This window comes from Cyprinus carpio, chromosome A22 (genome assembly GCF_018340385.1).
Source record: "Cyprinus carpio isolate SPL01 chromosome A22, ASM1834038v1, whole genome shotgun sequence".
NCBI classification, from domain to species: domain Eukaryota; kingdom Metazoa; phylum Chordata; class Actinopteri; order Cypriniformes; family Cyprinidae; genus Cyprinus; species Cyprinus carpio.
In genome coordinates, this window is record NC_056593.1 from 9133122 (window position 1) to 9160959 (window position 27838).

General features: G+C 36.2%; 1 protein-coding gene across 8 annotated transcripts in view; it reads right to left on the reverse strand.

Annotated features, from left to right (window-relative positions):
- Nucleotides 1-27838, reverse strand: part of LOC109047523 (inaD-like protein) — a 100346-nt gene that overhangs the window by 32675 nt on the left and 39833 nt on the right. For 5 of the 8 annotated variants that reach the window (XM_042711777.1, XM_042711782.1, XM_042711783.1 and 2 more), the window contains 2 exons: nucleotides 27165-27224; nucleotides 21143-21266 (listed from right to left, as the gene is read on the reverse strand). In XM_042711777.1, coding sequence (XP_042567711.1) covers nucleotides 21143-21266; nucleotides 27165-27224 — 184 coding nt within the window. The remainder of the gene's footprint in view (nucleotides 1-21142; nucleotides 21267-27164; nucleotides 27225-27838) is intronic. The other 3 variants (XM_042711779.1, XM_042711781.1, XM_042711780.1) reach the window with 3 other exon arrangements.

A 27838-nucleotide genomic window follows, 5' to 3' on the forward strand; every position in this document is an offset into this window, starting at 1 on the left:
GAAACATTTAACATGTTGTTTTGTCAGCATAAGAAAGACTGTGATTTGTTGTGTAAATTTGTACATTTTCACTGTTAAAATACTTTTTAATGCAGAAACAACAAAGTAAACCGTGCACAAGTTGATTCACTTAAAATTGAAACACTGCAGCTCTGTTTGTCAAAACATTGTTATGTTTGTTTGAGAATTCTGATCTGCCTTGCATAGCAACCGTGGCTGAACCAATGGTGTGATTTTGGGGCGCAGCTATCTGTCTGTCAGACCAATAAAGGGACAGAAACTTGTTTGAAAACAGTCATTACGGTTGAAATTCCAGTTGAGGAGGCTTGTGAAATTCGTGTAATTTACAGAGAAAGAAAGCTTGCGATTGGTCAAAAAGTGTACATTTATTTTATGATGAAATAATTAACATGCAGAAATCCCTCCACGTATAGGTTGATTCATTTGAAAGTGACTGCTTGTCAAAATATTGATCAGTTTGTTTGAAAATTCCGACCAGCCTGGCATAGCAACAGCAGCTCAACCAATGGTGTGAGTTTGGGGTGGGGCTATCTGTCTGTCAGACCATTAAGAGACAGAAACCTGTTTGAAAACAGTCATTATGTTTGAAATTTTTTTTGGTGAGGCGTTCGCTGCAGAAACTACACACTTTACCTGTAAGTAATTGATATAGAGTAAGAAACTTTTAAGTGGTTAAAATGTGTAAATGTTCTGTATGTTAAAATAATTAATATGCAGAGACTTGATAACCAAGTAAACACTGATCTGTTTGTTTGAGAATTCCGAACAGCCTGGCATAGCAACAGCCTCAACCAATATGGGGCGGGGATATCTGTTCATCAGACCAATAAGAGACAGAAACCTGTTTGAAAACAGTCATTATGTTTGCAATTGCATTTGGTCAGTCTAGCGCTGCAAGTAAGTAACTGACATAGGTGTAAGAAATCCTGTGACTGGTTAAACTACCTGATGGCAGAGTAAGGAAATATTGGTTCATCTAAAACATGTTGCTGGAACAATACAGACAAAAACAAAATGTCAAAACTTATATGGATTTTCATAAATCTAGTCCTGGATGGTAAACGAGACAAACCATTTCTGCAGGGTTGTTGATGTCCTACTGCAGTTCTCATGCAGTGTAACCTTTCGTTCTTCTGCAGTTAGAATAAGCTGCTTTCTCTCAAGGCTGTAATGCTTGATACAGAGATGAAAAACAGATTTCTAGATTTTTCACAAAAATATCTTCAGGCATTTTACCAGTTTTACCACATTTTTGAACATCTTTAAAGCTTTGCCTGGTAATTAAAAAATATATATAAAATCATAAATTATATATATATAGTATATATATATATAAATAAGGGGAGCAAGAGATAGGTACAGAGAAAGACAGGAAGAGTAAGATATATAAGAGCTATAGGGACAGAGATATATGTGCATATATAGGGATAGATTTATCTAATATAAGGACAATGTGTGAACAATCCAGATTTCTGTAACAAAGAGACACATGAACAGAGAAAAAACGAGGGGAGCAAAGACAGGTTCATAAGCAGAAATGGCAGACAGACAGACAGGAGACATAAAGAGAAAAAGAACTGTGCAAAGCTGATGGAAAAAGCAAAAAAAAGAACTGTGCAAAGCTGATGGAAAAAGCAAAAAAGCTGATGGAAAAAGCAAAAGAGACAGTATAGTTCCTCAGGTGGCTGGCTGTAGTTAAAGTCCATTCTGTCTATACGGCAATTCTTGATGTGTGTGAAATCTCTGCATTGTGCCTGCAGCACCACACACTCTTAGACAGCACTTTCATAAACAGAGCATTTTCGTCTTGCAATGCTCACAGTGTGAGTGTGTGCACCAGCACTGCATTGTCGGTCTTTCTTTCTGCAGCCTCATTTGTTCACATATACATTGTACTGGTCACTGTCTATCTGTAACCTGCTGAGATGCACCATTACTGCAGTGCATTCATATCAGCAGTCTAATCAGTGCTCACACTCTCCTAACCACTCACCCCTACTAAACAATCAACCAGCCAGCAACCAGTTTTAAAGTGTCCATAAAAACTAAAACAAAACAAAACTGTACACCACTTCATCCAACTTCTACCACATCTAAGCTCAAATATACTCCAATAAAATTACAAAAAACAACTAAAGCAAATATAATCATCAAAAATATTAAACATCAATAATTTTCAAATTTACAGAGAAAACAGACCAAAATAACTGATGACTCATCCTGCACTACACCGATTTCTGTCCAATCATAAGCTCTTTAGAATGATGATGCCCCTCCCCCAATACCACCTGTAAGTGATGAGCAAGTACTACAGCAAATTGCTCTGCCCAAACTTCTGATTTCAATAAAAAAAGTAAAAAAAAAAAAATAAATAAAAAAAATAAAGCTCAATTTGTAACTAGCATTTTTGGAAAATAAATCTCAAGTCTTATGAGAGTTTACTTAACACTTAGTCAGTAAAAAGTGTAAAGCACATTTAGTCAAACATTATTACACTCTATCATTATCAGCCCTCTTTGCTGCGCTGGATGAGATGAATACTTCAGAATCAAGTGACGGCTGGGTTTCAAGAGGGGGTCTCAAGAGGGGACGGCAAATGACCTGTCTGTACGAGACCTGTCTGCAACATGGAAGGATTGCTCTGTTTCAAAACCTAGTGAGCTGCCTATTGAGGCAGCATCTCAAGGGCGAGAAGGCGGTTTCAAAACGTAAACAAAATAAACAAGACACCTTTTTTCTATTTTAATTCTTAGACAGAATTGCATTTATCGGCGACCATACCACTGTGGTGGACAAAACTGATTATAAATACTTAAATGTATTCAGTACTCAAGGTATTGATAAGTATCGATTGTAAATGATTATTTGATTACTATTTCATCATTTAGCGCTGCATATTTATGCTTAGAGTATCACGCCATGAGCTTAGCAACATGCTAACATCAAATCAATTGAGAGTCTCCCATGTGGAGTTGCTGCCTATGTACACCATTTCAAATCAGGCAGTTATGAGGTTTTATGATAGTCAATATGCTCCCTTAGACAGCAGCTGCCTACATAAGTTAACACCACGGCAGCTCTGTAGGTTTTCGAACAGAGCTGTGGGGAGAGACACTGTGTGTGGCTACTGTAAGATCTTAAAGGGATGCAGCGCTCAGACACAACTGATCTTTAAAATGTCACACAATGCATGATTATATTATATGGTCTGAATGATGAACCATATAAACCTAAGGACACACGCCTACTCTTAATGTGCATTGTGGGTTTGATTTACATCCAGCCCTTGCACATGTACACACATTTGTTTTTCCTATCATGTTTGGGACATTTCTTTGACGTACCCTAGCCTACTTTAAATGTGCACACACACCTTTCTGCACTTCCAAATTTTCATTAACATTTAGAACTGTATGTTAATTAAGCCTTTACCTTACGTTCTCCCCATGGGGACCGTTGGCTGGTCCTCAAAATGTATGTGCTTTCAGGTTTTACTATCCCAGTGGAGACATTTGGTTTCACATGGACACACACTTTTGCATGTTGCATTAATGAGCACATTCCTGCAAAGTCTTCTATGTGATACACATACACATTGTGCAATGAGCATTTACAACTGACTGAGGCTCTAATATCACAAGACGACCACTTCAACATAATGATTACAAAGGGAGAGAGCAAGAGCAAGAGAGGGGTCAATATCTCAATCATGGCACACTCATATTTCAAAATGACACTTTCATGAGTATGCAGTGAGAAACAATAGCCAAAAGCGTAACGGTGAATGAATTATAGTACTCTAAAGTACAGAAGGAAAAGATTGAGGGAAAATGAGCAGGAAAGAGAGAGAGAGACCTTTGCTCAAGGTGTTTACTTTGAGAAAATGCTATGTAAAGACTTCTGAAACACACAGGAGAGTGTGTTTTACAAATGAAGAGAGAGAGAGAGAGAGAGAGAAAGAGAGAAAGCTGAGGAAAAGAGACAGGTGAGGAAAGGAGAGACAGGTAGAGAGGAGAGAGAAAGATGCAGGCAGAAGAGAAAGTAGAGAGAGAGCAGGCAGAGAGAAAGATAAACTCATAGAGAGAGAGAGACAGGCAAAGGGAGGAAAACGTCTAAGAACAAGAACAGGACAAGATAGGCAATCAGACAGGCAGAGAGAAAAACAGGTAGAGAGAGAGAAGAGAGACTGCCAGACAGGTAGACGGAGACTGAGAAACTGCTACAGAGAGAAAGAGACAGGCAGAGAGACTGGTATATAGAGAGAAAGACAGGAGAAAAGGAGACTTCAAGTGGGAGAGACAGGCAAACACACAGGTAAAGGAAGAGAGGCTGGTACAAAGTGAGACAGGCAAAGAGACAGCGATACAAGAAGAGAGAGAAATAAGGGGTGCAAGAGATAGGTACAGAGAAAGACAGGAAGAGTAAGAGCTAGAGAGGGACAGAGACAGATGTGCAGGAAGAGGGAGAGAGGCACAAAAGAAGATACAGAAAATGGAGAGACAGGCAAAAAAACAAGAAAAAAAAAAAACAAGAAAAAAAAAAAAAAAAGAAAAGAAAAAATAAACAAATCATAACAAAAATCACCAAGCAGAGAAAGTCACCTTATCTTAAGATTTTTGCTTTGTAAAACTGCAGAGATACTTTTCACAAAACCCAACCAAGAGCACAAAGTGTGTGTGCGGCAAAACCTGATAGAGTCCGAACTAACCCGTTTGTGCACTGTTCCCTTCTGACTTCAACCCTGCTGTGCTTTGGCAAGCATGAAAACACATACACACAGAGGTGCATGCACGACACAAAGGTTAAACACTGCCCCACACACCGTCCTTTCTGTCGTGCAACAGCGCAGGACGAACCGGATACTGACCTGGCACCATGATCCATCCTTTAGAACACCTCCACAACAGAGCTTACGGTATCCATATGTCCTTGTGTGTCCGTCAGCGGCGTGCCGCCGTTAGCCAGGCTGACCAGAGGTGAGAAGTCATGGTGTTGTGCGAACCGGCATGGGTGCTCGTTCTGAACACACTGAGCGGTGAGGAGAGCAGCGCTGCACTATGTGTGTGTGCGTGTTCAGTCTCACACACACACACTTATACGCTTCAGTGTGTCTAACCCTCCCCTTCCCTTGTCATTTTCTCCTGAAATCCTTTCTGTATATACAAATAAAGGGAAGATAAACCTGATTTATTTTTAATAATTACCCTAAATTGTCTGTTTCCTCCCTGTCATGATCCGTCTAACCTTTCCTAACATTGTGCATAAATTATGCAAAATGTCTGTGTAGTCATTAGAAGACAAGACACAAGGTATGCAAATGCTCCAGTGCGAGGAAAGTGGTGACTAATAGCAAATTTTTGTACGACAACATTTACTCGCACGTACAATTGATAAGGGAGGGAGTCCGGGGTCGTTCCTCAGCCCTCTTGCGTTTTCTGCACATAATAGCATATTGATCAAAGCGTCACTTGCCAATACTTGCTGTTTTCCTAATGCTCCTGCCATCACACACACAATAGCACTCCAGTTAATGCCGGTGCTAGAGCGTTATTATTCTTTCCCACATGTGAACAGCCGGAGGGTTGAGTCAGTGGAGGACAATTTGCCGCAAAATAAGACTCGCCAATTGCCAATTCAAGTTCAGAGTGGAAAGTGGCTTTGCTCTCTTCTAGCGTGCCTAATATGCGTCCCTCTCACTCTCTGGGGCAAATTGAACTGGCAGACGGCGACAAACCTGTTTGTCTGCATCCCAGTGACAAATTTCGAATAGCAAAAACACTTCCGTACATTAAAGATTTGTCAGTATTTTCTTTACTGCATCATTCAGCTTGCTCAAGTTCTTTCTTGGTGAAACTTGATTTTAATCGCTTTTAGTGCTTGTTCCTCTTAACCGGGCATTCAAGAGGAAACAGGCATCTGAATAACCAATCACTATGAAGCGGCTTGGTTTTCAAGTCCATTACACCTGCACTGAAGCACAGTTTTAACAACGGAGAGCCCTGCAAGTACATGAGCTATTTTCCTCCTACATCAGGGGTGGGCAGATTTAAGTCAAGTGGACATTAGAAAAATAAAGCTTATTGGCCATTGATGTTCTAAGAAACCCTAGATTGTAGCCAGCTTTCAGTGTGAAACTGCTATGATAATTTCAAACAAACTGAATATCATACTAAAACTAAAGAACAATTGTGACGAAAGACAAGCAGGATGAATTGCTCAATCCCGGAGGTACCAGTAGAAGACATGTACGCCAGTGGCAATCGGTTTCATAAATAATTTAGAGCAAACCTGCAGCTGCAACAACATGTATTGGCATATTGGTCACCATTACAAATTGCTCACACACCACAGGTTTGTTTTTCTTTGATAGATAGCAACATAGAGGCCACTGTTCAACCTCATTGGGACCATTACGACGCTTTCAATACCATTGGCAGTACTGAAGATCACATTAGTCAAAGACTCAAGATGTCCCTGCATGACGCCAAACGGTGACCGTGGAAAGAGATCTAGGCTCTGTCTTCCATGACGCAGACAACGACAGCAGAGTGAGATGGGAGGGGTAAACAAGTGAATTAAACAGACAGATCAGGCTTGAGTGGTAGAGGATGGGGAGAGTGGGTGTTTAACTGAATGATAGTGGTTGATTTATTACCACAGATACCGAGACAGCTCACTCAAGTCTGCATAGAGCTCCTGAATACACGGCAGACAAGATCAGACTAAAACACACACACACACACACACACACTTAAAGGGATAGTTTGCCTCAAAACTAACAATTCTTTCATCACCCTTGTGTTGTTTCAAACCTGTATGACTTTCCTTTTCTCCTCTGAACACAAAAGAAAATATTTTGAAGAACGTTTTTGTCGATACAATGGAAGTCAATGAGGTTCAAAACAATACTGTACCCCATTGGCTTTCAATGTATGGAAAAAAACTTAAGGTGGTCTGAATATGATTTTTTGACTGAACTATCCCTTTAAACAAAGATTCATTTGATCAGAACCATAAAGTATGACTGGTTACCCAAGGTCACGTTTGATGCCGTCTACATCTCACTATCGGTGGGGATGCTGGAAGACAAATCGAGAAATAGAACGATGCTCGAGAAAAAGTTTTCCTCTTGTCTTTGATTACTTTGCTTTCAGGCAGATGGGGAATTTCATAGTGCCGTAAGGGAGAACTGTGAAGTTCTGGCCCTTAATTGGTGTTTTAAGCAATACAGAAGCTTTGTTCTTTAAACAAGGACACTGGGGGGGAGAAAAAAAAGTGTTCTTTACTCAAGGACAATCAAATCACCAGGAGCTGTTTTATGTTGTATACACAATTTATTTTAAGTGCCGGCAAACAGAACACAGCGGTAGTCTTGAGTGTGCACGTGTTTCAGGCACCCGAACAAAACCATTACACATAAAAAGAGAGTACTGACTGCACACTGTCCTCATACACACAATCCATCTCAAAGGCAGTTGCTCGACTAGTGCAGGAAGTGCATGTTTTTTGTTTTTGAGCCAATAATCATAGTAAATATGATGTCAAGGCAACAATAATTGGTTGATGGCATCAAAAGAACGTGCACAGTCCAAAACCCTTTACTAGAGACAAGTGGAAGTCATAATAACCATTCAAACCTTGAAAACCTCATCCAGTTTGTGGATCTGGTGTGTCACTGTGTACTAAAACGAAGCTAAATCTAACTAAACCAAAAACAAAAACTTGTGTGATAGTTGCCAAAATCAAATCTCCCATTGAGAGTCACCACATCAGGTCACTGAACAAAACTAAACACTAAGAAAAAACAGAGAAATTTACGTAAATACAATAAAATAAAAAAGCGACTACTTATTTAACAAATCATTTAATACCATAAAAGTCAATGGAAAAACCAGTGCAGATAAGACCAATCAGAGTGTCTTTGTTGACAGGTAGAGAGAAAGAAACGATTGCTTATTTAGGAGACCCAAATCTTTGCTCAGGTAAGTGTGTGTTGGGAATGAGACTAAGGAAACTGGGACAGCGCCAGAGACTGCGACTGCTTCAATAAACAGTGCTGGGGATTCACTCCAAAACACTGGAATAACTGACCTTGACCCACTTGCTCGAAGGAAACTGTCCTAAATACACAACTACACAGACAGCGCTGGCCACAAAAACCACAGAACAAAAGGAAAAACTATATTTGGTTTCTCCAGACTGGAAAAACAAAACAATAATAATAAAAAAATTGAACTTCAATATTAAAGAAGTTAAGGACAGAAAATCATATCAAGAGAGAACCAGATTTGAACTCTAGATTCCACAATGAGCACCACAGCTCAGTGTATCAGCAGTATTTGCAGTAGACAAAGAATCAAGTAACTGGGACGCTGCCAGGGCTATCAGGGCTAGTATTCACACTGCTGCCGGCACACCGAGAGTTGTGCATAAGTGTGTGTGTCTGCGATATTAATGGCTGACTGGAGCAGCCTCATAACTCTGGCATTAGGGAGAAGCCGGTGGTAATTACGACCCTATCTCTGGTCCCAGATCAGAATGTCCCACTCCAGATAAACGAGGGCCGGCTCTGAGCCAGCGCTGATGGATCGAGGAGCGTTTTCTTCTGCCCAGAGAGCAGCGGGAAAGGCACTGTATCACAAAAGGCGTTCTTGACACATCTCTTTCTGTGCCACTGCTTCTAAGAAGGCACTTGATCTACAAGACAAAGATTGCACGGCCACAATAATCTCATTTCACTTCCAGCAGAATCACTGGCTCACAGTTCCATCCAGCTCTTCAACAACAGCATTTGTTGTCGATTACCACAGAAAATCATTTTGACTGAAAAATAGATTACTTCCATGCACTTCATTCAGTTTAAATCTAAAAGCAATACTTAATGAATACAATTATGAAATTACATAATACATGAATAAAACATTATTTCAGATGAAAAGTTTAATTGTTGCTACTGTTAAGTCTAAATTTAAAAATAATCATTTTAAAGCACTTAAATTACAATGATACGTTGTTGTAAATGTTTTATTGATGTATTAATTTCATAATTGTATTTATTTATTATTTCAGTATTAATAATGTAAGTTAAGTTTTTTTTTTTTTTTTTTTTTTTTTTTTTTTTTGATTACCACAGAAAATAATTTTGACTTGTTCCTTTATGTAGGTATAAGGTATAATGTATGGTTTAAGGCAGGAAAAAATTAATCTAACTAAAACTGTAGCAAAAATTATAGTTTGGACAACATTTCATCTCAAATAATTTATTGATAATTTCAGAATTGTATTTGAGATCAATATTCACTAGTTTTAGATGATGCACTTTTAGTGCTTTCCTGAAGCAGCAGTTTTACTTTTTTATACATAAAGGGGCAAGTTGAAATTAATAAAAAAATAAAAAATAAATAAATAAATAATTTTAATAAAAATAAAAGCTAAAATAATAAAATGTAATTATGAAAAAAATTATGGAAGTCCTAGAATGGAAGTCATGCATATATATATATATATATATATGCATGACTTCCATTCTAGGTCGGTAAACCAATAAAATTATTTATAAAAATTATTATAAAATAAAAATTACTTTCTGTGTCACAAATGCTATCAATAGAGTTTAACATTATGAATTCTATTAATGGAGTGAATGTTTTGAATGGTGGATGCCAAAGACTTTCTTAAAATGAAACCGTTTTCTTTTGTATTTCTAAGCGGAGCAGTATTGTATAAATGATGGATGGGCTATGTTGACTGACAGGGCTTTTGTATGTGAGAGTCCCCTGTGTAAACTCAGTGCCGCCTCTCATGTGGGACACTTTAGAGAATCCTGCCAGTCCTCTTTCTTACTTCCCCTATCTCAATCCTGTGACATATCATTCCATTAAACCAAAAATCACATTGGGAAGAGGGATGTCATGCAGACGTCACCTTGAAGGGAATGGGAGAGTGGTGTGGTTGGCATACTCAAGTACAGTAGGTGCTTGGAAAGTGAAACGGCAAACACTTGTTATTGACTGGATTCAAACCAGCCTCTTCACATGAGAACAACAGCTGAATGTGTCTGGAACACAAGAAGGTAGACTTTGAAAGGAAAAATGTCTACAGTGCTCAATGGTGAAGAACTTTTAAACACCAGCACAAGCTGAGGTGAGGTAAAATGGTTTATTAAAATCAGTGCTTTGCAAACAAAAGCAAATATGAGGCCTTTATAACGTGAAAATTACTTCAAAAATTATTACATTTTATTCCATTGTTTTTAAATATAAGAACAAAATTGTATTATAAAAAAGGAATAAATAGATATGTTTCCCAATTCCACAGATTTCCCCTGATTTCCACAACAGTTAGTTGGACATATGCAGATATTCAATAAATGCAACAAAAAAATAAATATATAAATAAGGCTTCTTCAAAATGAAGAAGTCAAATTGAGAAAAGAGAAAACACGAAGGAAGTATGTCCAAGTAATTTATGGAAACATTGGACAAGGCAATCAAAATATTACTGATTACTTTTGCTATTTTATATTAAGGATAGAATTCCCTGTTGAAACGACCAGCAATGGTGTTTTTTTTAGCTTTAATAAATTTAATATAAAACATATATCAATTGAATAAATTTATTTTATAATATTTAATATAAAATTTTATGTATTTGATATAACATTGTATTGAATTTAATAAAAAGGTTAATTTAATAAAATAAAAAATATATAATTTAATTAAAAAAAATTATAATCAATACAACATTTAATTTAATTAAAAATGGTTAACATAAAAATAAATACATTTTAATTTAATTTATCTAGGTGTTCTGGTGTCCATCCCGAGCTCCTTAACTAGCTTAACCAGCAGAAACACGCTGGTCCTTGCTGATCTTCTCAGTGTATGGACAATAGTCATCTGTAAAGAACAGCTGCAAAGCTCTGAACAAAAAGAGACCACCCTGAGCCAAATAAAAAGACAGCAAGACGCCACCGAAAACCCAAGAAGCCACAGCAGGAAACGCTCAACGGAAAATGAGTAACACGCACTATAACCCTGATGCAACCAACCTTGATCACCAAGCAAAAAGACGTACAACCACCTTGAGACCGCACTACATCCCACAACCTCTCGCCCATGAAAGACACATCAACTCTCACCAGCTCCCACAGAACAAAAGCAGTGAGGAAATGACAGAAAAGAGGAGTCCTTGACGCTTTTTATTCCTCAGCTCTCGTGATGAGAATACAGATTACTATTGGGGAATCCCTGGCCATACAACAGTCAGCTTCTCTAGCCTGCAAAAGACAAACACACATATTATTTTCACCCTCTTTAATATGTCTAATGTGTTCTGCAATTGCTTATGATAGCTGCATTGAGGTTAGCTGATCCTAATAGTGTACAATAATTTTCACACAGGTGTATTTTCTACACACTAGTAGTGAACTATTATGGATTTTTCATTGTCCACTGTGACGTGTGAGCTTGGTGGCAGAATGCAGATATAATGCCAATATGCACACACACACACAAATACAATTTATTGACAATTAAATAAAGTCAACCAAATTTGAAACTAAAACCACATAAGGTCGATCCGAAGTCTTTGCCAATAAAAATCAATAATTTATATATATAAATTATAAATCAAACAATAATTCAATAAAATTTTAAATCCTATAAAATAATAAAAATAATAAAAAAAATAAAAATTACAATTATTTTAACATAATGTAAAAAAAATAATACATTTAATTTAATAAATAATTTGGTTAATAATATTTTATATAAAATGCTATTTAAAATGTAATAAAATTAATGTAATATTTAATTTACAATGGAATGTAACAATTAAATTTAAATGCTCATGTAATACTTTATATTTCATAAATAATTGTATATTTTAATATAAAGTTTAATTGATAAAAAATGTGATTACATGTAATATAAAATGTAAAAAATTTATTGTACTATTTACTTTTCAATGTAATATGACATTTAAATATTCCTATAATACATTATATATTTCATAAAAATGTATTAACAAATGTAATTTAATAAAGCAATTAGGTTTTTATTTTGTGTCAAATGCAATTCAAATTATAATAAAAAATAATGTAAAGTAACAGTTAATTTACAATGCAATAACATTTAATTTAATTTAAATGCTTCTAATTACATTTCACAATACAATTATTTTAATATAAAATATAATGTAATAAAATAATTTGGTTTATACATTTTAATATAAAACGCAATTTAAAATCTAAAAATGTATAATATAACATTTAATTTGCAGTGCAATATAACTTTTAACCTAGTTTAAAATATTAATATAATACGTTATATTTCATAAAAATGTATTTAACTATAAAGTTTAATTTAATAAAATAATTTGATACATTTTATTTGCACTGTAATATTTAATTAAATTTTAAATGTTCTTATAATACATATTTCATAAAATAATTTACTTTAATAATTTGATTTATAATATTAAATATAAAATAAAAATTTAATCAAAATAATGCAATGTAACATTTAATTTACAATGTATTATTTCATTCAAGTTTATCAGACCATTCAAACGGTCAGAAATGTCATAAAGTAATAAAAACTCTCTGCAGACCCCCTGCAGTACTACAGTCATGAATCCCTGGTTGAGAATATACTCTGCGAGTTGTTTCTATGAGATGTCATGGGGGTCTCTTCTTGTCCCTCTGGCACGGTTTCAATCGCGATCTAATTATGATATTGTGTTGCATTGCGATCATATCATGAAACAGCTCCCCTTCACACAGTCACTGCTAGATACTCTAATGCTGTCCTGCTCATCAATCTGCTTTAGAGACATTGTTTGACACAATATACTGCCTTTGCAGACAAAGACTGCTGAGGTAAGGCATTCTGCCTTAAATATATGTAGAAAAGCTGTCAAGCATTCAGCGGCTGTCTGATAAATAACAATATTCGGTGCATTAAACTGAATCCTCCGCCACTGAACACATGAAGAAGAGCCACTCACATTCTGGCACCAAGAAACCCAGAGAAGGCAAGAAGAAAGAGATGACAAAGAGCTGGGAAAAGAAATAGCCACTGATATTTCAGAACGAGAAGACAAAGCTAAACACTTCAGCCGTAACGCAAGGTTTCCTTGATCACTCAGCACTCACTCTGGTTTAATCCATATATGAAGAGATAACACAGAGCAGCACTGCAGAGAATACTTCTCATTAGCTCTGCTTCATTATGGCTCTTAATTAAGGCCGGGCAGAAGAAGACAGAGGAGGCTCGCCAGTTTACCAGAGTGATGAGTCACGTTCCTTCACTAAAACCAGAAGAGAGATCATGAAGCTGAAAAGGATTTGCTGTTAAGACATAAGAAGAAATTACCTGAAATTATCTGGAAAATAAATAGTAGGATATGAATGAAAAATATACAAAAAAAGGGTTATTTAATCTTTTTCGTTAAAGAGAAATGGACTTCAAAATATTTACAATACATTCAAATTACTACTACGCTATTATTTTTTTTTTTATTATAAATTAAATTATCATAATTTTGTGTGCCAATTTTTAAAAGAATTTTTGAGCATGTTAAGGGCCCTAAAAGCCCCAAAAACCTTAAAGAAAAATCAGAATAATAATAAGAATAATAATAAGAATAAAGTAAACAATACGGTCCTTCGTCCCCTTCGGACCTAATAAACTATAAATGTTTATTATTAAGCATTACTAATAGGGATGTCCCGAGCTGATCTCAAGGATCGAGATTGGGACCGATCAAGCATTTTTTGAAACTGATCGGTTTCGGCTCTCCTAAACCCGGTTCAGACTACATAATTTTACGACAGTCACTGTGTCAGATTCGGCGATTTTGACTTCTAAAATGTGTCGTGAACAAGAAACATGTCAGACCCGACCATTCATCTTTGTATGGACTGTCAAACAGAACTGAGGTAAAATAGTGTTTACCCTTTTTCACTCGAGGAAACATCATAAAAGCAGAAGTATTATTGCCATAGCTGCACAAAAATTTCCTCCATCGAAAAACTCTACCTAGCAGGACCAATACCATTGTACCTCTACATTGGTGGGGAGGGGGGGCAGCATTAGTGAAGAAGAAGAGGAACATTGGTCTATCAATAGTGACAACATAAATGATAAATTGAGGCTCTAACACATGTATACTGATCCGAAAGCTTTTTTGCCACAGTGGAATTTTTCTGATCAGAAAAGGAAAACCCCAGCATGATTCCAACTTTCCTCATGGAGGATTTATAGATTTGGCAAAACTGCTCAGCGATATGCAGACTTCAGAGGATGACTGATTTCTTCTGGACGTAAAAACTAGAGCAGCCAATGAAATATTCAGGGCCAGTCTGAGCAACTCCATGAAATCTGAGGAGGCCGTTCTGAAACCCTTCTTTCAGAACTCATCATTTTTGCGTTTCACACCGACATTATATATGCATTACAATAGATTATTATCAAAAGAACCAAAAATAGAAATTCAGTGTTACAACTAGGGTTGTGCCGACAGACAATAGTATTGAAGATAGTCAGAGATATCGACTAGTATTAAGTAAATAAATACATAATTATATACATTCATATATAATCACTGACAATTCTATTTTATTTTGGTGCCAAATTTTGCATTGCTCGTTAACGTTATATATAAAATATTATGAATTAAAAAGTACATTTTATAGTAATTATTTGCAGTAAAATATGAAAACCTTTTTTTGTCAAATGAACAGGAAATGATGCCATGATAGTCAAATGACGCTCCAGTCAAAGTAAGGCAGGAGTAAAGGACAGGTTTCATCTGAACAGGAAGTGAAATGATTGAGCCATAGGGGTGCCGAGGGAGGACGACGGCTCTGACAGTGATGCTTGTATAGTTAGCTGCTGTTTGGCAGTGATCCATTTGAATCCAGTGCATTAAACCACTGACGTGCCGTCCCTGGACACAATCGGCACAGACTTCACACAGCATACTGGAGCATACGGACACAAGCATGCATACATGAGAGCATACACACAGCGGGAAGAGCGACAGCCTGCCAAACTCCTGCAATCACTGGAGTTATTAATCATGCAGCAGTAACTACAGCAGGCGGGCAGAGGAAGTGACTGCAGAGGTGTGGTGGCACACATCAAGCACACTAGAGGAGAAACGCTGGACTGAACAGAGATTGTGAAGATCATGAGTTGGTGATTAAAAGCAACAGGGTAAGGACTTTGGGTCTCGTTCGCCTACTTTATCTTCTCAAAAAGTGATAACACTTTGTTTGTTTTTTTATGCAGGTGACAGCACACGTTAACTTAAAACTAGATGTTTTTTGACAAAAAATATACTTCTTATACTTTAAATTTAGTGTAGATAGATAGATGTCACACTTTATTTTAAGGTCCAATTCTTGCTATCAACCAAACACTACATACGACTTTTGCCTCAATAAACTCCTAATTTGCTGCTTATTAATAGTCAGTAAGGTAGTTGTTTAGTTTTTGTAGTAGTTTAGGTATTGGGTAGGATATGTTAATAATAGGCATGCTAATAAGCAACTAGTAAATAGTGAGAACTGATCTCTATACTGTGAAAAAAATCATTGCAGTGCCATTTTAATTTTTTTGCAAATAATTATTCTAAACTTTTTTATTAGTGTAAAACAATACATACATACATACATACATACATACATACATACATACATACATACATACATACATACATATTATTTAAAATATAAAACGCATCATAGGGGCACCATCTTTATTATTGATTCTTAAGAATTTCTTTTAGTTCCATGAATGATAGTTATAACAAGATAAACGTAAGATTAATAACTCATTTATCTGACTGATGAAACAAATAATCTTCATCAATAATAATAAAGATGAAAAGTTAAAAAGATTCAGCTTCACGCTACTTACAAAACTATTTTAGGGTGCTTTCACACTAGCACTTTTGGTGCGCACCCGGGTTCGATTGACATCAGAGTTCGGTTCGTTTGCATGATGTGAACGCTGTCTTCCGAACTCAGGTGCACACCCACGAACCGTACTCGAGTCCACTTAAAAAGGGTGTTCTGGGGTATTGTTCGCTGCTGATGTGAACGCAATCATACCAAATCGCGGAAGTGAACCGCTATTAATGACGTATTATTTGATAAAAATGTGTTTCACTCACTTTCCTGATGAGCGTGACTGACTCGCTGCAAACAGAGAGCTGTATATCTTATTTCTGTTCGCCTTCAGCGTTCTTTAGAGCATTTGCAGTACATTTGTAAGACAGACGTAAGTGCCGTTATGTACCGAAGCTTTGTAAACAAAACGAACGGTTCAAAAATGTAAATATATAAAAGTGCAGTGAGCAATGTTATGCATTTGCCGCCTTCTGCGCTGCCATTACTAAGCAACGGGGTAAACAGCTGCTGGCTCGATGACGCAAAAGAACCGCGTTTCAGACCCAAATAAAATAATATGAACGCAGTCCAGCAGGGGGGAGCAATCGAACTCTGGTTCAGACCAGGCAAGCGAACCAAGTGTGAAAACCCCCTGAATCATATTATATTTTAACTCAATTGTTTTACTTAAAATATTATACAATACACTTTAATTACCAAATGAAATATTTAATTAGCTATACATTTATAAATATACTTTTTTTTAAATTATTCTTGAGATTAACACAAGACTCCTACAATGTTATAAAAACAAAAAGGGTGAGAGAGAGTAAAAAAAAAAAAGAAAACTAGAATTTCACTGCCATTAAATAAAGTCTGTTGTATTTTCCTTTGAACACTGATGGTGAACCTTTTAGCCAATCACTTTTAAAAGAGATATGATCTCCCAAGATACCTCATGTAACACAGTCTGCCAAGTTGGAAAGATGCCCCGCAGGCACTCCTGTTTTTCAGGCCGGTGAACTATGTGGATGTGATCTCACTGAGCCAGACTTTTGACAATCAGCATACAGTCTGGTCCACACTGGAGCTCAATTTAGCAAAAAAGTATCTTTTTGTGATATGAAATACCATCCAAATAACTAACACCACCATCATCATCAAATGACCTACTACTATTAAACACCTAGGAAAAACTGGAATATGCATTAAATGTCCACAGCTGTGAGTTGACAAGGAAGATAACGTATTTCTAGTCTGCCTAACCAAGTGTGATACATCAAGCCCAGATGATGGACGAAGACTAGAGGATCCCAGACCACAAAACAAAACCATTCCTCCAAGGAAACTGATGAAACAGATGCTGCCAAAGACAGATCTGAACAGAAAAATGGGCCTTTTGGCTCCATTGTGGTGTTTTTCCATTGGCCATCTTGCAAGTCTTTTATAATTCATCAAGCTGACTGATGCTCTGAACTGAGATAAATAGCTACTTCAAGGTCCCTGTTTCAACCTCAAACAATAGACGGCCTTCTCCCCTACCTTCGCCGCAGATACGAACAGATGGCAGCATTCACTCATTCCTTAAAACGTATAAATCTGGTGTAGAAGCAGAGCTACATCCAGCATACAATACGCCAGAATATTGGGGATTTTTAGGAGAGCAAATATGAGTTATGCAATAACCGTTTGGTAATAGTGTGCAATTTAAAATACAAAATGAATGCACATCAGCAAATCCAGACATAAGAGGTCGTCTTATCACACGTCCTACATTGCAAGGCAAACACCCGTAATCCTATTGCGTCAAGTTTTAGGCAAAGTTTTTAGATTGTGTTTATTCAACATTCAATAAATCCGACACAATATTACTCTTATCTTAATCCACGAGCAGACGTTTTCTTATGCCGAGGGATTATGTAAACTGCTGACTAGGTTGTCCTGAACTCGCTGGAGTGGAAAAAGAAAAACCTCTCTAACTAAAGCAGTTCGGCATGTTGAGGCCTACAGCAAAGCTGACGTATTGAGTTCCATCAATCCATTCAACTAATTCTTTGATTGGTTTGACAGAAGCAAGATGAGGTAACCTGAAGTAATTTATTACTGACAGACGGGAAGGTAGCAACGGGACAACCATATGTGCTCATCAAAACCACCTTACCAGAAGACGAGCTTCACAGGCAGAACCGTTCAGGCCGCAGATAGAAAGCAGTTATTGAGCTCATCCAAAGTGACTAGGCACATGAGAGCCATTTATCATCTACAATATGCATTGTACATTGTTCTCCAAATTTCAGAGAGTGTGTGAAATAATGAGCTGAAACTAGCAAGTAGCGGCTTCAGAAGTAGATCAAATTTTACATTTAGCCTTGCTAGCTAAATGGTAACATGTTTTATACAAGTGGTGAACTGAATAACAAAAATATAAGTGTCTAATTCAAGAGCTTAAGTTCTAAGGTCATATTTTAGAGCCTTGAGATGTTGTCTTTTAAATCGAAAATCACTTTATAAGAACAATATTTGCACACTAAAGATACAAGTGCACAAAACAGAGAAGCTAAATGCTAACAGAAACCTAAGCAACACATTTACAGTGTATACATGCAGCTTTGTACCCATTCCTCATTACAATGTTGTCCAAATGGTGTGGAATGTGGGAAATAATGAGCTGAAACTAGCAAGTAGTACCTCTGTCCAACTTTACATTCAGCCCTGCTAACTAAATGGTTACATACAAGAGGTTGACAACAACAAAAATGTCTAATTTAAGGGCTTAAGTTCCATGTTCATATTTTAGAGCCTCAAGATGCTGACTTTTAAATTTAAAATCACTTCATAAGAAGAATTTGCACGCAATGAAGATACAGTATGTGGCACGAAACAGCAAAGCTAACAGAAGCTAACAGCTACACAGTCAGAGTGTAAGCCTGCAGCTTTGTATTTTTCCCTTTTGTTTTTGCAAAAATATATAAATGTGGTCACAAAGGTGTCACATACCAGTTGTTTTTCATGCTAATCTGTCATTTTTAACACGGACACTTTCACATGAGGTGAAAGCCAAATGAAATGCTATAAATAGTAGTAAATAGTAAAAAATACTGGACAAACTACATCGTGTATGGATTTAATGTGCAATTCTATGATGATGCTTTGTTAAACATTAAGGTCAGCAACCTTGACCAACCTGAAGTCAAAGTGTCTTACTCAAGGACATGATACTGAAAGGTCATGTATTTTCCCTTGTAAGGCTCAAATCCACCACAATTAAGTTTCCAATATGGATCTTTAACCACTACACCACACCATCACAACTTTACCTGGATGTAACCACTTCATTGGTCCTATCCTACTCACCATCTCCTAAACACCACACACCTCAACGCAGACTCAATTTCACACTACGCGAGTGCTCGCTGGATAGCATCCAGAAACAGAGCCAATCAAAGGGCCGGTGGCGGACATGAATGAAAAAGACGCTGCACTGCCTGCACGGCATACTGAGGAGCATCAAAGTGGAAAGAGATTAGAGCGGTGGTGTGATGCTGAGAAAGTCTGCCAGCCCAGATCAAGTGAATGAGATCTGGTACTGGGATGTTGTAATGAGGAAACATTATTGTAAGGCTACAGACATTGTTTAAAACCATATATCTCGGCATGCCACTTCTTAAGACACTGGCTATGTTCGGAATAAAATAATAGTGTACTGCTTACTGCAAACTGAGCAATATGTGCAATGATAAATGGTTCAAACAGTATATATTAGTCACATGACCTCTCCAAGCTGCTTGTTTAATTCAGCAAGTGTGGCTGTTATAGTAATGGTAATTAATCCATGTCCCTTTCAATGCATTGCATTCTGGGACATATTACCCAGTGCAGTGCAGTGTTATATACTGCACATTACATAATGTTTTGCAATTAACGGCACAACTGTATAATGGGAAGGGCTGTCAACGGATTTAAAAAAAACAGATAGATAATTTAAAATCAATTCAAAATGTATTATTATTATAATTATCATTAGTTTATTTAAATAAAATTAATTATACTAAACTAGACCTAACGCAAACTCTATTCCATGCATACAAAATATCTGACTATCATTTTTTTATAATTGCACACCTCATTAATGGATATTGCTGCAACTGATTACAAAAATATTATGTTAATTAAATAAAATAAATTCCAAATTTCTTTTTCTTCTTTAAACAATTTAATTGTTTAAAAAAATAATAATATATTCATTTATTATTAACAACATTTCTGGATAAAAATTAATTTAAACAAATTTTATTCAATTCAATATCTAACTATTGTTATTATAGTTATATTAGTTGTTTGTATATAATTAAATATACTACATTACATATTAAATTGACAGTCCTAATGCATAATGATTCCATGCATACAAAATATCTACATGTACTTTTTTGTAATTAATCTGTCAGTTGATTTAAAAAATATATAAAAAAATTGTTTAATTTTGCTTAATTACATAAAATTATTATTAATTAATATTATTTGTTATAATTTATTATTAATAATTTCATTCAATTAAACATCTACGCATTCAACCAGAATTTATAAACAAACAAACAGACAGCCCTAATAATGAAAATGTATTAGGTTTTACAGGTATTCCATCTATACAGAAAATCTGCCACGTATCCATACTATTTGCTACAAAATAAGAGACCAGAATGGTGGTATGTGATTCTGAACATAGCCAGTGATGTAGAAGTGAAGTAAAGAACATATGTGACCCTGGACAACAAAACCAGTCATAAGGATCTTTTTTTTTAAAATTGAGCTTATTACATAATTTGAAAGCTAATTAAATATGCTTTCCATTGATGTATGGTTTGTTAGGATAGGACAATATTTGGCCGGGATACAACTATGTGAAAATCTGAAATCTGAGGGCGCAAAAAAATCAAAATATTGAGAAAACCGCCCTTAAAGTTGTCCAAAATTAAGTTCTCAGCAATGCATATTACTAATCAAAAATTATGTTTTGATATATTTGCGGTAGGAAATTTACAAAATATCTTCACAGAGCACCCTAGAAATCTTACACAAATCACACCCATAAGAAATCACATCATTTTGACCCATACAATGTATTGTTGTCTATTGCTACAAATATACCCCAGCGACCTAAGGTTTTATACTCCAGGCCAGGGCCACATATAGTTCAGTTTGGCAGGATCAGCAGACTCTCACCTTTAGCTTGCTCCTCATCCTCACTCTCTTCCTCCTGCTGCTCCTCCTCCTGCACTTGGCTGGGGGGTCTGTAGGGTGGGGGGAGGCGCATGGCTGGAGGGCCGCTGGTCTGTCCTGCTTTCTGCAAAGAGAAAAGCAAAGAGACTGTGAGGGAGTATAATGCAGCCCACTGTGGAAAGACACTATAAAGGATGCAGAGAAATAAACAGCAAGAGATGAATATGAATGAATGCTTCTGGGAAAACTCTAGACAGAGAAAGATGCAATGGTTTTAAAGGAAAAGTTCACCCCAAAATGAAAAGCCTTTTTAATCTTATTAATTAAACAGTTCATCCAGTTCACAAAAAACAATCCAAACGATAAGCTCATTCACAAAGCAAACTGATTCAGTTCTTTAATAATTACTTCAGATTGGGTTTCTCCAACACATCTACTTCAGACCATTATGAATATAGTGCACGAGTCACATGGCTCTGTTTTATGCCATTTCTAGGATGCTTTTTTTAAACTCAATTTTGGGTGTACTATTCCTCAAAAGGCAGAGCAAACTTAGAAACCCCAAAGCATGAATAAGAGAGACCGAGATAGAAGGAGAGAGAGATGTGAAAAATAAGAGCAAGAAAAGCTGTAACTGGTTCGCGAAATTAGACACTAGGCTATTACGAGAAGTGGTGTCGTAAAACCGCCATTGCCAGAGAAAAGCCTCAGGAGATGGACATGGGAATAATTTGCTGGAAAGCCGCCACTGAAGCAGTTATCAAAATCTCAATACAAGGCACTTCAACTCACACAGTTCTACAGATGCATGACAAGTATTTACCATTTGTGCTTTTACTGGACCCCCAAGTGCTATAAATGCACTTCAACCTCATTGGTCAGTGGTCCATTGTTGTGAACAGATTTGTCGCAATGGGATTTCTAGAGTGTTCTAAGTAGTTTTTAGAAAATCAATGTGTGATTTCTTAAGTGTTCTGAGTAGTTTTTAGCACGTTAATATGAGATTTCTAGAGTAATCGAAGTAGTTTTTAGAAAATCAATGTGATTTCCGGTGGTGGAAAGAGTACTGAAAAAATATACTCAAGTAAAAGTACCATTACATTCCAAAAAATGTAGTGTGAGTAGAGTAAAAACTACTTGTCCAAAAAACTACTTGAGTAAGAGTAAAAGAGTAGCTTATTGTACGCTGTACATTTCAACTTAAACATTTAAAAAACTTTGTACATACTGTAATACACATTATCTTTTGTTGTTTATCAGAAAGAATGAAGAATATCCATCATCTAGCAGTTTTAACTTTGACTGCCAACTCTTTAAAATACATCAAAACAACATGGAAAAACTTTTAAAGTGATGAAAGAGTTATTCTCAGTACAATCATCACCATTTAAATCAAAGTTTGAAAGAAAAAAAAAGATTTTAAATCAGGTGTAAGCCCACAGAGCCAGATCATGCTATTGTTTCTCATAAAGTACTGTTTAGATACAGTAAATGCAAAGAATATAAAACCATTATTCTCTCCAAAACGGTGCCAGGTTTAGTGTTTTGTGATAAAGAAATGAGAATCATAGACATGATAATTTATGTTACAACTTAAACATAAATGCACATTCTAGAAGCAGGACATCATCGCCTACCTTTTACACATTTACTCAAATTGTTATGCTGATTCTACCATTTGTTAGGAATTTTTTTTATTAAATAAATAGGGAAATATTTCCAGGGATACTTTTTTTAAAAGAAAACACACACACACACACACAAACGCACTCTTAGCGGGGCTGCGGTGGTCTCGGTGAACAAGCTGCTCTATTAGCAGCATCTACATCTGAATCGAACAACAAGTGTTGAACTTGAAAATTGTTTTTGCGTGAATGCACTTGCTAAATGAAGACAGATTGTATAAAATGAATCAAACAGAACATGTTGTTTATTAACGAGCTGACTTATTACATCACGTGCTGACACAGATGCAGTTTATTAACATCACAGTTCATCAATAAGGTGCATACTGAATCTGGTACATTATTTCCATGCGTACATTATTTCCATGTTTTAGAGTGTTCCCAACACACTTTTTCACAGCGCGCATCGCACTCAAACTCATCAAGAGTCGACAAGCTACCGACTTCTCCAAATGACTGCTTCTGGATCGCGGGTGTCTCTCTATACTGAAGTAAATGGGAATGAATTTACCATGTTATAAATGTGGCACTTGTGGGAGTTATTAACATTGTACGCAATACCCGCAACCTCACACCAAATTTCAGGCCCTGTAGATAGGCTAGTCTATACAGATCGTTTAGTTAGCAAAAATCAGAAAATTACCTTAACATATTTGAGGAAGATGCTGATAACTGAATTGATGCTTGAAGAATGCGCTTCCAGCAGCCATGAGTAACAATAGCATACACAATTTGATTTAACGAGAGTCACAAGACCGATTACCCTCTCCCTATCCAATCATGCATATGGATAAAAATAAAATCAAAACAAGCATGTAACGACCACAAACGGAGGGAAAAAAGCCGAGTAAAAGTACAGACACAATTTAAAATGTACTCAAGTAAAAGTACAACATTTTTAAATTACTCAAAAAAGTACAATTTCTGATAAAAACTACTTAATTATAGTAATGTGAGTATTTGTAATTCGTTACTTCACACCCCTGGTGATTTCTAGAGTGTTCCAAGTAGTTATAAAAAAAATCAGTGATTTATATATAGACCCTACCAATTATTATAAAAAAAATCAGTGATTTATATATACATCGTCCGGAGTAATTTTTAGAACATCAGTGTGTGATTTCTAGAGCGTCCCCAGTAGTTTTTAGAACATCAATGTGTGATTTCTAGAGCGTCCCGAGTAGTTTTTACAAATCAGTGTATGATTTCTAGATGTTCTGAATAGTTTTTAGAACATCAATGTGTGATTTCTAGAGCGTCCCGAGTAGTTTTTACAAATCAGTGTATGATTTCTAGAGCGTCCCGAGTAGTTTTTAGATTTTGAACATCAATGTGTGATTTCTAGAGCGTCCCGAGTAGTTCTAGAGCGTCCCGAGTAATTTTTAGAACATCAGTGTGTGATTTCTAGAGCGTCCCGAGTAGTTTTTAGAACATCAGTGTGTGATTTCTAGAGCGTCCCGAGTAGTTTTTAGAACATCAATGTGTGATTTCTAGAGCGTCCCGAGTAGTTTTTAGAACATCAATGTGTGATTTCTAGAGCGTCCAGAGTAGTTTTTAGAACATCAATGTGTGATTTCTAGTGTTCTGAGTAGTTTTTAGAACATCAATATGCAAGTTCTAGAGTTCTAATATTATTATTAATAACATCAACATATTATTTTTTAAGCATTTTGAGCAGTTTTTAGAACATCAATGTGTGATTTCTAGAGCATCCCGAGTAGTTTTTAGAACATCAGTGTGTGATTTCTAGAGACACACACACAGCAGTGCACACACCGTGAACACACACCCGGAGCAGTGGGCAGCCATTTATGCAGTTGGGGGTTCAGTGCCTTGCTCAAGGGCACCTCAGTCGTTGTACTGCCAGCCCAAGACTCGAACCCACAACCTTAGGGTTAGGAGTGAAACTCTCTAACCACTAGTCCACGACTTCCCCAGAACATCAATGTGTGATTTTTAGAGTGTTCGGAGTAATTTTTTGCACACCCCCATGTGATTTCTAGAGGTTTTGAGTACTTTAACATGCCACATAATTTATAGGGTGTGCTGAGTAGATTTTAGCAGGTCGTCATGTGATTTCTACAGTGCTTTTTGTATTTTTTAACATGCTATGTGATTTCTAGAGGTTTTGAGTACTTTAACATGCCACATAATTTATAGGGTGTGCTGAGTAGTTTTTAGCACATCAATATGTGATTTCTACGGTGTTTTAAGCAGAATTCTAGGGTGTTCTGCATTTTTTTAACATGTTGATGTGCACTGGTTATGGTGCTAAGTAGTTTTTTGCACGTTACTATGCTTTTTGTAGGGTGTTCTGATTTATTTTTACCATGTTGCAATTTCTAGGAAGTTCTGAGTAGTTTAACAATACATTGAACATACATGCTAAGTAACACACTTGACAAGCGACAACTGTGTCTAATCAAACAATCTGTCAACAGAGGTGCAGCTATAGTTGCTTACGTTAGCTGCCTCTATTGAGTCTATTAGCATTAATCACCTATTAGCGGCGTTTACAGAATGACGCTGTAATGTTTCACTGCTCCTGAGAGCTGCACTTACTGCTGATTAATAACTGAATGATGGAAGAAAGACCACTTATGTGTGAAACAGATGTGAATACAGGAATTAGCAGTCAAAGCTAATTTTCCTATGTTTGCAAACAATTTTGCACACAATATGTGGGGGAAAAATGGTATATAACTCACTATAAAAGTAAATTGTTCTATTTAGTCTGTTTCTGTTCCCTTTTTAAAACTAAATTTCCATTTTCTTTCTGAATGTAACACCAGAAATAGAAAGCAGAGCGAGTTTGTCTTCAGATACGAGCTGAAATGTTAATTAAATTTGCGGGGTGTAATTAGAGGGCCCCATATTCTGATTGTGGTGAATAATCACGTAGCCTCGGGAGCCGAATGCAACTAATGGATGAAGGAGCAATTAGGCAAATTACCGTCATTTCAAATTAATTGCTAGATAAAACAGTTTTAATCAAAATACCGCGACACCAGAGGTATCTAGAAGATTCAAAAACCGGATTCTTCCGCAGGTCTCTTGGGAAGAGACACCGTTTCTCAGAAACATGGGCTTGCTGGTGCACATTTGTCCTCTTTCTTTCATTTTCTCTCTTGATTCCGGCACGCAGCGAGGGTTGAACCAGATTGTGATGGGTTGTGCTTTGATATGAGTGGAAATCAGCCTTAGACACTTACACTAGTGGACACACAGACATCTGTGACAGCTGGGACCTAATAACGGATCATTATGGACACTGTAGTTCCAGTGAGAATCATATTGCAGTGAATGCTGCTGTTTTGAGCTCTAGCACAGACACCCAATATTATTTCTCCAGATACAAAATATGGTCCAGAAATTTTTTCAAAAATATTCGTTTTATTTTATTATAATAATTAAAATAAAATAGCAATAAAAATAAGTTTTAGCAAGACTGCATATATTTTGTATCTCTTTTTGTATTAATTACTTACAGTCTGATACCACACTGAAAATCTAGCATTCAAAATACATTTTAGTATTTAAATTATGGTAACTATCTGCCATGAAAAATTTGTATTAAATAAATAACATTTCACTACTCTCAGAAAAAAAAAGTTGGACCCTAATGTATATTTATGTCCATGCCGTTCAATTTGACTTTGGATAAGCATTCTCAATATTTAGGATTAAAATATGTGAATTTTTTTTTAAATACAAATTCAAAATACAAAAAAGTGCAAAAACAATATAAAAAATACAATAATATAATTCAAATAAAAAAATTAAAAATATATATCTTGCTAGTCCTGTTATTTCTATTTGGCTTATTACTTTAAATGATTACACACTAAATCAACAGCCCTAGTTGTAATATCTGTCAGTTTATGCACTGATATAAAATGTGATCAGAAGTCTGAGACCACACTGAAAATTTAGCATTCAAAATCCAAATTAAACCTGGAAATAAAGTTATTGAAATTCTAATAATATAATTTATTATGATTTTTAATATATTGATTTTTTTTTTTTAATTTTGAGAATTTAATTTGACTTTGGATAAGGATTCTCAATATCAAAAGATTCAAATAAATAATCAAAAAATGTTGAACTATTATTAATAATTCTATTAATATAATGATACAATAAAATTAAGAGATTAATTGAGTTCATTTTTTATTTCACCACTTTTAAATAATTACACCCACTAAATAACTGGCAGCTCTATTTGCAACATCTGTCAGTATGTATATTCTCACAGGACTTGGGTTAAGAAGCCCAGAGCTGAAGGTGAAAGAGCCAGAACTCATGGGTGAGCTTGTGCAGAGCACAGGCTTGTAACTCACCTGGGCGTCTTTCCTCTTAGCCTTGTGCTGTCTAATGCTGGAGGCCATCACTGAAACAGGCTGAGAACACACACACATACATACAGACAGTCAACCTCACGGATAACAAACCGGGACACATCAGCTCTAGAGATGTGCGTTCCCAGACTGGCGCTGAGAGCGAACGAAATCAATCATCTCAGACAGAGAAACACATCAATCACGGACATCCCGTTAATGTCGCTATTACTATAGAAAGCATCCAATCAGGAGGGTTTAGCGCATGGCATGGGAGCAGCACAAGCTCCTCCGGCTGTATGAATTCTGAGGTCGAAGTACCCAACCTGCAGCACATCCGAACTAAGGCCAGAAAAATCATTATGTTATATTAAACAACAGCTCTGCTCGCTGGTGCATAAGATGCAACCGCAGCCTCAGGGTCGACACAGAAAGGTTCAGAAGAGCTTCTACCCTCAAATCACACAGTTCCTTAATAAGGATGCTTATGGAGGCCTGCAGGCTGCTCTCGACCACAATATTGTGAGGCAAAAATCATCCAGTAGGTCTCTAGTGACGCATATTTCCTCCTCACATTTCAGTCACACTACCTATATTCAACTGTGTTTTGTTATTTATACATTATTTAGAATAAGTAATAAAAAACATATTGGCCAAGGCACATAATTGCTTGAATG